This window comes from Diadema setosum, chromosome 14 (assembly GCF_964275005.1).
Source record: "Diadema setosum chromosome 14, eeDiaSeto1, whole genome shotgun sequence".
NCBI classification, from domain to species: domain Eukaryota; kingdom Metazoa; phylum Echinodermata; class Echinoidea; order Diadematoida; family Diadematidae; genus Diadema; species Diadema setosum.
This window is the reverse complement of record NC_092698.1, coordinates 4,122,895-4,135,108: the sequence shown is the minus strand read 5'-3', so window position 1 is coordinate 4,135,108 and position 12,214 is coordinate 4,122,895. Positions and strand designations below refer to the sequence as shown.

At 36.9% G+C, this 12,214-nt stretch overlaps 1 protein-coding gene across 1 annotated transcript in view; it reads left to right on the top strand.

Moving 5' to 3' along the window:
• Nucleotides 1-492: 492 nt before the first annotated feature.
• The window catches only part of LOC140238041 (uncharacterized), a 33,894-nt gene continuing 22,172 nt past the window's right edge, over nt 493-12,214 (top strand). The window contains exon 1 of the mRNA XM_072317966.1: nt 493-1,360. Coding sequence (XP_072174067.1) covers nt 493-1,360 — 868 coding nt within the window. The remainder of the gene's footprint in view (nt 1,361-12,214) is intronic.

Below are 12,214 nucleotides of genomic sequence, written 5' to 3'. Positions count from 1 at the left end.
GGTTTATAGGCCTGCTTAGATAGACCAATTTCTGACGCTTGATGAGTGTTTCAAACAATAGCCTTGTAAGAATGATTAAAAGAGAAGACAAAGCAAGTAACAAGTTTACTGTTCAAAGGAAAAAGGAGGTGAAGACAAGTGTATCAACTTGCACTAGGAGAAACACGATTAGACAGCAAAATAATTCTGTGTGTTATGGATATTATATTTTTCTTTTGTTTTACGGCTATTAAAGTTTAGCCTTGCTCGTTCTAATTTCAAGCTACCCCCTTTTTTCCCAAGGATTTGATCATTACCAATCGCGTCTTTGTTGACTGGAGTAGGGGGAAGCCTGATGAAACGGAGTTATTGGCCTAGATGAGTCACGTGACAACTTCAAGGTTCCACTCTCTCCCTCTTATGTTTTATGCCTGCAGGGTCGTCGAGGGTTTATCACCGTCTCCACCGGACTTGCCGTCATAGCTCCGACGTAAAAATACGACCGATATTAAAATGTCCACGTCAACCTTCTGCGTGAATTCGCTGATAAACGCAGGTGATAACGGCTCAGTGGCTGCTCTCAAAGGCGCTGTGCAAGCCGACCTCCACTCGCACATCATCCACGGCTCGGCAAAATGCTCCCTTACCCCAAAATTCACGGACTCGTCGTTACAAGCCGCTTCGGTGGTCGCTGCAACCACCGGCAACGGACTCGGGCCGACGCCACAGGTTTCGGCGACAAACATGTATCCAATACCGGGGGATCAGAACACAAATTACACGTCTCCGTGGTTCTACTCGGCTGACCATCACCCGTACTCGTCGATGTCGATGCCGCCCGTGGCCGATGATTTCGACAACTCGGCCTACCATTACGCCATGGGCACACAAAAGAACTTCGAGACTGGGCTTATGGCGGCTTCAGGTGGGGGTTTTTACTCCATAGGTAGACATCAGGCTTACGATCGGTATCCAAACCATGCTAATACTATGTACCACCACCATTCATCATCAGTGTCACATGCCACCGCAATCCCGGTAAGCATAACAGCAGCCGGGACTCTCCCGAGCAAATACCTCACCAGCGATGGGAGCGGCGGTGGAGGCGGGACCAGCCCGCTTGCCGGCCATCATCACACGCTGCTGGACGAGAAGCAAAAATACGCCAGCACCGAGCCGGGCAGCGTCGGGGGCTACGATATATTCAGCTGCTCGAAAGAGACTCTAGGAAACTCAAAATCAGCCGGTCAAGGTGTGGCGGAAATTAGCCCGACTTACCCTACATCGGGCTCCGCGGCCGGATCGCCCATACCCATCACAAACAGCAAAGATTCGCCAGGATCTGATTCCAAAGAAAACGACATCGCGGACGACTGTGACGGTAAAACAAACTTCCTTGTTATTTAAATACACATACCTTAAACTGACAATGAAACAATGTCCTAATGCTGAGCCAAATTCAGATGATAAACTTTGTTTAAAGTTGTTGTTGTTGTTGCTTCTTTCTTCTTCTTTTTTTCTCCCGGAAGATACAGTGATTGAATAAATGCCCGGAAGTGCAAGCGAGGAAGTGGAAAGGAACAGCGGCAAATTTCCTCACACTTTTAATTTTGTTCCTCCAGTAGTCAGTACTGTATTCTTACATGTGATAATAATGATGATAAATAATGATATTACAGATTAAAGAAGAAATTGAGGGGAAGACACAGGAGGCCCAGTGGATACCTCGAAGGCTTGTTACTCATTACATTGGCTGCAGTGTGATGTCAAGAGTTGTTCTGCCGTTTTTGCGGCACAAAACCTGTAACGTCTTCCTCTGTCTTTAATGAGGAGCAGTAGCAAAGCAAAACTATGTGAATAAATTCTATTAGATAAAGAAGATAAAGCTGAAGGCGGTATAATACAAAGTTAGGGTCTGTTGACAACGAGACAAACAATTGATAGGGCAGGTCCACTTTCTAGAAAAAAAAAAGAAACAGAAAGAGAGAGAGCGAGAAACAGACAGTCAGACAGACTGTGAGGCAGGGAGAGGGAAGAGAGAGAAAGAGGGGGGCAGGAGCCGATGCAATAGTGCCCCCATTAAAAAAAAAGTTTCATGCAAAAAGTTAGTAAAAGAATTATCTTCATGATTATACAACGTGTTGTGATGTCAATATGGCTGATTGAGTTTAAACCTATGCAGGGGATTGAATTCATTTTTTTTTCAATAAGCAAAATAACACACAACGTATGAATAACTATCATTCCTTGTTATAATATGTGAGAAAAAACAAAATGGTTTATTACGTGTTTGTTTGTGTGTTTGCATGTCCTCAGCAACTTTTTTATTCAAACCAAGGAACTTCAAGAAGCTCCCTGTTAAAACGTTACTTGTATGAAGAGAAAATAATGGTCTATGGCGGCAAAGTAAGTCCGAAACCCCATCATGTCTTGGTGGAAAGTTAAAAAAAAAGTCAACTCAAACTCGAAACAGCTGAAAAGAAAAGAAAAAATCCCACCAACAAAACACTCAATAGTCTCACCAGCAAGCACACTAGATAAGGGAGAATCACAGTATTCAACTCTAAATAGCATTATTACCTAGTTACTGTCCAACTACGCAGTTGATGCTAAAACGATTTTGGTATTCAAGGAGAGTTTGAGTGAGAGAGTAAGAGGTTTCGTTTCTTTTCTGTGCGGCATTGTAATGGCAGACTGTCTGAAGAAGAAGGAAAACTAGACGTTACTGAGTGTTGAACAAGACATGGTTCGACGGGTCCTTTGTCAACTATGTCTGATTAGAGTTAATACACGTGTCCTGCCGTGATTTATCACTGGCTAGTAGTATGGCTTAAGATCATTACAAGTCATATTCCGCTTTGTTTGCATCGCTGTTTGCTCAGAAGTAAATGACTAGGTAGACGGACGATGAGTGTTTCAGTGTTTCAGTTTGGCGGTGTTTAGAAGAGGAACCGTGCTTCTGAAGTGGCTAAAGTGTAGGGGTTTGTACGGTTTCCTTTATCGCTCGTTTAGGAAAGCAATGCACGCCGCCAGTAGAGAATATGATATTGCCTGGGCAACACGTGTGTCAGATTGAAATTACGACCGCTAGGAGGAGGTGGATGCATCGTAAAGTGCAACCCTGTCACTAAAAGGAGGGAAAAGAAAAGAAAGGGGAAAAAAAGACAAAAGACGTGCGCCCTCGTGAATTAAAACTATGAGTAAACGCGCGCGCTCCGTGTGAATCCCCACCTTCGTGCATGAAGTGCGACGCACTCGGGAGTGTCGTCTGCCAGCAGCCCATGGAAACATGACATGCTTTGAATATATAACCATGAGGGTCATAATTGTAAGCTGAATGAATGGAGTAGCTAATGTGATGATTAACGGTTGCTAGGTATTTCGAAGACTGAACTCCCTTCATTTTTTGTAGCTATCACTCTTCGGCAACCATAAAGAATAAATTCCTTTCCCAAACAAATGGCCATGATGCTTTTATGTTGGAAATCGAAAAGTTTGGGGGCTCTTCCCATCAAAACTTGTTTTACCAAAGAAATATTCGCCTTTATTTTACTTCGGTCGTTGTCTCGAGAATGAGAATGTTTGTTTTCATCAGAAATGTTGAAACCATGCAATATTTCTTCCCAATTTTCCCCTGTTATGGGGACCACCACCTGTTATGTTTGCCAAAACTCGAGGGACGGAATGTTCACCAAAATTTGTTTGTCTGGAAACATGCCTCGTGATAATTTCAGGTTCGTCCTTCATAATATCAACTACCTCTACTCAACTACTAATCAACTACATCAACTACTTTTGTAGTGTATCCTTGTTTTTGCCTAACAGCAATATGCCATTGATCAATCATGTCCATTGATCAATGCAAAACCTTCCCTAATTGCTGTCCTCGATACGTACTGGTATAAAGCAGTGGTGGGGCAGGGGGTTGACAGGGGTGAGGAGATATGTCTTGCTTACCCGAATTTGATTACTACGTGTTGATGTCACACAAAATGTTTGGTAAAATTAGGGAGATGTGTGAGAGACAACTCCTTGGTAAAATCACTCTACATTGCTTTGAACACCCTCTCTTATCCTGAGTGTGTTATCTGTCACACCTGGTTGACCTGACTCCATGGTTTTCCTAACTCCTCCTCTCTTTCAAGGTATCCATTATTATACATAATGATGCTGATAACGAAGACTCTTTGCTTCATAAAGATACCTCAATAATTTGATTTGATTTGATTTTTGATTTTATTTGTTCCTGCATTATATCATTGCTCATGCAGATACATAAACATATATCATATACATTAATGGTACCATACATATAAATGGATATACATGAACATTAGTTGCTAACAAAATGAGTTTTTTCATTACCTTTAGAATATACAGCAATACATTTCTTCATTGCCTGTACATAAATATCCAACAGAACAGTGATGCAATGAATAACGCAGAAGGGCTACAGCTTAAGCATTGCTTGATTTGCATGCAGCCCTCGTACATAATACATAACATATAGGAAAATAGGGAAGAGATGACTTGCATAGAGATAGGGATAGGAGAAAGGAGAAAGGAGAGGTCTGTCTGCTTTCACTATTACACAAAGTTAGAACACCTGGATCTCTGAATAGCAAAGCATGGCAAAGTATTGTCCCATGACGCCTCTCCAGTCCCAGCTTGTTTAGATTGGGCTTTAGTTTTTGTTTGTTGGTGTTTTTCTGCTATCGTCAATCGTCAAGGGCAAAGATTAATGTCAAGTTTTGGATTGTTTTCGCTCTACCTTAGGTAATACTCGTGCACTTCATTCTCAAGGTGGTTGGACCCATCAGAACACATCTGCATGAAGATGTTTTAAAAATCCATGACTTGTGAGGTCAGTAAATAATCATACCAGCAAATAAGCGAACGGTGATTACAGTCATCACATAGATTAGGACTCCTCGATCATGGCTATTAAAGGTCGCATATGCCTTTATATCACAAAGCCAGAACAATAACTATAAACACCCATAATTTTGCAAAATATTCTGTAGAGTGAAATGGGATTGCTCTGTGTCCGTTCTCACACAGGAAGTTCATTTGTTTGATTGGCACACTGAATGACCAGAAATGGTCAATACTCAGACGGCTAGGATTTACCTCTTCTCCCCTTCCCTTCCTTTCGCTGAAATGCGTTCTCGAAATGGCTCTTAATTGATGGAAACCGCATATTTCTGCAAATTGCCCATTCAAACGAAAGACAGTCGTTGTTTCAAGACACCATAGCAGACGTTAGTCAAGTATATATGATTAGGAAGTCCGACCTAGATTTGTTAATTTTACAAGGTGAAGAGCAAACAAACAGGCTACAATATCACGCCGAACGTGTGCCTGGACGCAGCCCACGTGAGTTGACCGGCGGGTTGTTTGCCACAATATTTCACAGGCCAAAAGACGAGGGTCATCGGTGAACAATTAGCATTGGAGGTTTGGAGGAGATTGAGTAAGAGGTGGGGCGCAGTTCCGGGTATCTTGTAGTCTTTAGCCCAGGCTCAATTTCAGCCTTTAATAGCAAAGATTCACCGACGACGTGTCAGAACAACGAATTAAAGGCTCGTTAGCAGCTCGAACGAAATTTTTGGTCGTCATCATATTTTCTCCAACTTCCAAGTGTCAGGAGTCAGAGAGTGAGTGAGAGAGAAAAAAGAGATATAAAGCCAGAGATTTATGATGATAATACCCTTTGACGTGAGATTACAATCTAAGCATCGTTGCAATCTGAGCACTTTGACACCTAACTCGCCAATAGTTGAGGTCAACGGACTCTAGTTAGGTCTTGTTGGATTGCCAGAAAACTTTCGGAGCATAGTTCTCGGATTTTCTTTAACCAGTCATACACGTCTATAGGCTCAATCAAAACCGGAAAAGGGGCAATTGCAAAGGGAAGAAACCTGACAATTTGCATTTGATTTTTTTCATAGCAAATGAATTCATGAGACACTGGAATGCGAAAAAAAAAGAAGATGTTTTAAAAAAGTCTTCACAGTTGAGCATCATTATACAACTCAACTGCGTATTGTTTTTGCTTCACTTTGATCACTTGTCGAAAAAAAAAATGAAATTTGAATTGAATTAAATTGAATTGGTTCCGTGAAGATATCAAAACGACCGAGTATGAAAATTCTGGTGGAAGATATCGCCGTGATTGTGTTCATTTTTCTTCTATTGATAGGAAAATAGAAGCAACGAAATAACAACTCGAACTGGACAATTTGGTATAATGAGATGAAACACAATAGAATGAGAAGAGAGAATTTGTCATTTTGAAGATTGCAAGTATATAATCACATGTTTGGGCTTGCACAAAATGGTTCTCTAATTGGTGTTAATCACATTTGGTTTTCATATGATCATACATTAATATGTAATTCAGGTACATTTCCACGTGAAGTATGGAATGATTAGATGTAATTCATTCTTTCTAGCTTAATTTTGGGAGGTTTAGGGATTAATTTGAGTGCAGGTACATTGGAGGATACGAGGCAATATCGTCAATTTCTATCATAATTCTCTTTTGCCAATATCTGTTATCATTCGTTTTGAATGTCTCATATTAATGACACCTATGCCGCTGTCTTCGCTCAGTGGTATTGCTCATCAACAGCATCTTGAACATGGAGTGCTTTGATACTCTAATAAAGTCAATGGCACAAAACAGTTGATTTGATTTAACAAGGATTTTTATGTTAATGAAGTTCATGTTTCAGAACACCGAAAGTTAATAACAGAAATAGAAACAGAAAACTGGATCAAAATATGGTCATGATTTTGATTATTTAGTCTCCTGTAAAAACTTTCGAGGATTGAGAGTATTCTTAAACGCAAAACATTTTACATTTTGTAAGGAGGGGTAATTCTCTCATTTGAACTTTATCTATTTACATGACAGTAAAAAGAGTTTTTGTGTGTATTATTTTTGTTTTGTTTTTGAAGACTTATCTTATCAGCATTAAGAGTATCATTATCATTTTTGCTTCTTATTATTATTTTAATAGTTTGGTGGGCTGTATACCTGCTTTTCCCCTTAAAAGGTTCATGGCAAATGATACATACAAATCTATATAAAAAAAAGTAATGAATGAAAAAGGTATAATCCATTTGCATATTATTATTACAATCACGTTTAATGTTCATTGTTCAAAATCATGTTATTTTCGCATGACTATGTAATAACAGAGAATAGATTTCCCTTCACTTGGTGAAACATCCTCGTCAGCCAATGGCCGGTTTTTCAGAGGGGTCCACCCTGTCAGGTGAAAAAATGAAAACATTTCACATACTGAATACAGAAAGCATAACAAACACAAAATAACAACAAATAATATTATATAAACTGCTTTTTGAATACAAACACAGATCAGAACCCCCAGTTCAAACAACAACAAACCAAAATTTCCAAACAAAACAGAATTTGGACAGAAAATCGATATTTCTGGTACATGGCAGTGCATCGGTGAATGCAAAGGTTAGATATGTAGGGCCTATTGTGCTTCATATTTTGTAAATCTATTTGATTAGATTACATGAATTATTCGTTTTCCGTCTTCCTTTAGCATTAATTTCATCAAAGAAGATTTAAAAAATGTGGACAAAAGTGTTTATTTTGGCGGACGAAATCTAATACTGAAGAGTGCAATGAACAATACTTTGATAAAAACTTAACGATCAAGTTCAACACAAGTAAGTTATTTTGAAGTGAAAGTGAAAGAAAAGCAAAGAAATGCAAGAGACCGCCATTATAAGCAAATTTGGAGTCTGATAGCGATCACAACAAAGTAAATGAATGAGGGGAGATGTCTTAGACATTGAACAGAAGGGTAATTTCCCCAAAATGATTTTTTTTCTACAAATCATAAATCTGTAATAATTTGAAAATATAATGAGCTACAGGGATAAATGTAGCATCAGATGCTAGAACTTGTTAAGTTCTTTCATATTAATGGTATTTTGATACAATTGAAGTACATCAATTTAGGACTTCTTTTTTTCAAAACCCCATTTTGGGGCAATATTTTGACATTTTTGGTAACAGCCATTAGTGTTTTCTTCTATTTGCTCCACATTCATCAACACTTCATAGACACTATTCGTCAATTGCATGTTTATATTTTTCTTCTTTTTATATTCTCCGATTATTAATTTTATCCATTGTTATCTGAATTTTGAAGCTGCTGGTGTATTGAATTAATTTTACAAATTCATCTTATCATCGTTGCTTTTAGAATTATCATAATTACTTCTAATTATCATTTTAGTGTAGTTCAGTTCCTTAAAGAACCAGACCAATATACTGATGTGATTAAGAATATTAAAAAACCCAAACAAACAAACAGGTAGTGTATAGGATCTACTACCTGTATAGGAAAATGCAATGTGATGTTGTGAGGGCGTTTGTATTTCATTTTTTTAATTTCAAGTTATTTTCATATCTATCAAAAAAAAAAATGACAGTGCAATAGCAGATAATAAATGTCAATCCATTGTGTTGATCACCCTTGTCGGTCGAAGAAAAGGGTCCACCCTGTCAGATTGAAAATTCAAAATAGTGTATGTAATGAATACACAAAGCATAACAATAAAAACGAATATAGGCTTACAGACTAGATTGTTAAATAAAATACAACACAGTAAAGAGAGAGACAGAGAGAGAGAATAAAATGTTGAGAACTGTAGTTCTCGTACTTGACAGTGGATTGATTATTGCAAAGTTGATTGTTGTGTACTTATATTACTCATTTACATGCAAACCTATTTAACTGAATTGATCTTGTTGTTCTTTTTTGTAAGTGTTTAGCTTCAGGCATAGATCATCAAAGAAGGTAAGAATGTGGTCCAAAAGTGTTGATTTTGGTGGACGATAATTATGAGAGTGCAAACCAAACAGAACACAAAAGCTATCAAGCTAAACACTTATAGAAAGTTATATGGACTCAAAGTGAAAGTGAAAGAAAATCAAACCATTACAAGAGGCCGTCATAATTAGCAAAGCTGGAGTTGCATGGCTGTCTTAACAAAATAAATGATTTCGCGAAGTTCTCTTAAACATTTACAGAAGCTGTACACACGCGCACACACTTAAGAGGGCCGTTTGTGCAATCAACATGCATTATACATTCTCTGTGTCATACAAGGTTATTGTAGGTTTTTCCAGTCAAGTTGGAAGTGTTCTCCCACGATTTCTATGATGCCAATTTATAATTACATCGTTTGTATGTTTGAGTTTGCTACTAATTAACTAACAAACTGCTCTTTTAGAAGGACGTTCATGTGCAGTCCTTTTCAGCTTTCCTCAAGAAAACAAGGGCAGACTGATTGAAATCAAAACCACTGCCTTTGAATAAAATGAGTGCAGTTTTTTTCCCCTTAAATTCCAATATGATAAATTCAAATATAAAAACAGGATACATTCAAATATTAAAAAAATACTTAACATTGAAACAAAAACATGTTGCATTCTAAAAAAAAGAGCCCGTTTTATTATACATTCCAAATCTGCATGTTTCCATTTTCTTTTCTTTTTTTATACAATGAAAGACATTGTAATAGCAGAGAATTGGGCCTAATGTCCATTGATTCGGTGAAAAACCCTCGTCGGCCGAAGGCTGGTTTGCAGAAGGGTCTACTCTGCCAAATTAAATATATATATGTATATATATATATATATATATATATATATATATATATAATCTTACATACTAATTACCTAAAGCTTTATATAAAATGGAATATGATTCCTTAAATACAAACACACCCTCTCAAAAAAATTGGGAAAGGAACTCTATAAATATGTCTGGTACGTGACAGTGTATTCATTTCTGCAAGGTTGATGGCATATAATTTATTGCGCTTGTATCACATATTGCCTATTTATACATGCGGATCTATTTGATTGGATAGCAGGCATATATATATATATATAATATATGTATTTATATATATTTATATACATATAAGTGTGTTAGACATATTGCTTGTCAGAGAACGGTGGACGATATGATAGTTCAAGAGGAATATCCTGCTTTTAAGCTGATCTGACATCAGTAAGCTATGTACAATTTGTATGGAAGTGAAAGTGAAAGAAGGCAAACAATACAAGAGACGGTCATCACAAGCAAAGCGGGAGTCAGATTGTGGCGTCAATACAATGAATGATTCCTAAAGGTTTTCTTTAACATTTAAAGGCATAATTTACCATTTGGGCAATTCCGCGGTTAGTAACGTTACATTTTAGGGACATTCTCATGATTTAGATTAGACTCATTGCTCATCTGTGGATGTGATCTCTCATTAATGTCACCAAAAATCATTCTAGTGTAGACCTAGAACAGAGCAAAGAATGAAATCATTTCATGAATTATTTTAGAAGAAAGGTCTGACTTAATGCCGGTTAGTAACGTGACAAAAAAAGGACATTAAAAAAAAAATTGATGAGCATCTTTGAACAAGAAGTTTGCTAAAACTGGTATGGTTTGAAATATATCAACACTTATTTTTCATTTCTAGCTTTAAGGGCAATGTCTACCCCAAATATCCTTTCTCATTATAACTTTGTTTGAAAATTAAGTACAAAAATCATGGTTAGTAACGTTACGGTTAGTAACGTTACGGTTTGTCCAGTGATTTCAGAATTGTGTGTTAACTCAAATCATTACATGTTTCCCCATGAGAATGCAAAGTTAAAGCTAAGAAACATCAGATCAGACATGAAACTCTTATTTCAATCATCAAACCCATGCAGTATAGTACCATTGTACTTGTACATGTTAAAAACGACTAGAAAAAAGTTTGCATAAATTACAAACTAAAAAAAAAAGGACTTTTAAAGGCTAGGTCAGGTGTTATCCACAGTTTCATAACTTTGCCAATCACTGTTTATCATGACTCACAGTAATTCACAAAAGCAGCCTGTTTTATTGAGCAAAACAGTTAACGTGTTCCTTATCAAGAGTACCTTTAATAAAGGGGAAAGAAATCAAAGAGCAAAAACTAATGTACCGGTATGTAGTACGTACAGTGTATGGCCAATTGTGGTGTGCGTAGTCATTGCACAATAGGAATCCAGCATAATGCAATGTTTTATATTATTGTGAAAGTAGTTTAAGTCATATGACATTAACTCAAATAATACAGTGTATTAGTTGAATTCATGTTTATTCAAGTCTGGAGACATGTATTTTTTTTTCTTTTAGACCAGTTTGAATGTCTAATCTCTGCATTGTTCTGAAAACAAAAGTCTGTTCGCTGTGCCTGAAGCGTAATTAACCCCGACAAACCATTGTATGATAATTTCAAATTGGGACAGAAAATTTGAAGCGATGGCCTCAATTGTTTTTAACACTACTTTCCACACAAAATACTCTGCTGGCCCTGAAAACAGCTCAAATTCATGATATCGTGTGCAAATCCAATGCAAATTGTGTTTTTTCGTTAACTTGATATTAATTAGATTGTTTCAACCTTTGACCAGTGAAATTAATCAGTTGTGATGTAGATAAGGTTGAAAAAGTGCCTGCAACAAATTTTGGCAAAAAAAAAAAAAAAAAAACACTATAGGAAACAAAAGGTAAAAAAAATTAAAATACATAAGAAATTAACAAAACAATAAAAAAACAAAAGAAACTGATTTTGATTTTGCTATTTTTTTTTGCAAGAAAATTGTTTGATGTGTCTTGAGGAACTCTTACACTAAAATTTAGCAATCCTTCAGTCTTTTTTATGGAGTTATAGGTGAAAATATGATTTCATGCGTAAATTTGCATGATTAATTTACTAAAAAAAGAAGCCAATTTCTTTTTACTGTATGACCATGTAATCCTGTAGTTGACATCTGGCTCTATCATCAGGCAAAATTTTGCCAGACCAGGACCTGTCCATTGGAGTCTTATTCACTTATTTCATGGTTAGTAACGTTACAATACACACAGGCTGTGGTTAGTAACGTTACGTGGTTAGTAACGTTACACATTTTGACTGCTGTTATTTCTAACTACTATAATGATTAGTAATACTTATTTTTATATTTCAGTTAGTCATTGGACACAGCAGGAAAAATTGAAATATTTTCATTCACAGACACTTTATACTCTCTGGAGGTAAATTTCACTTTTTGGTTAGTAACGTTACATGACTGTCCAATGGTTGGGGAAATGCACCCATGTTTGCATTTCGAAGACATTTAAGTTGATTTTACTTAATCTATCCATGA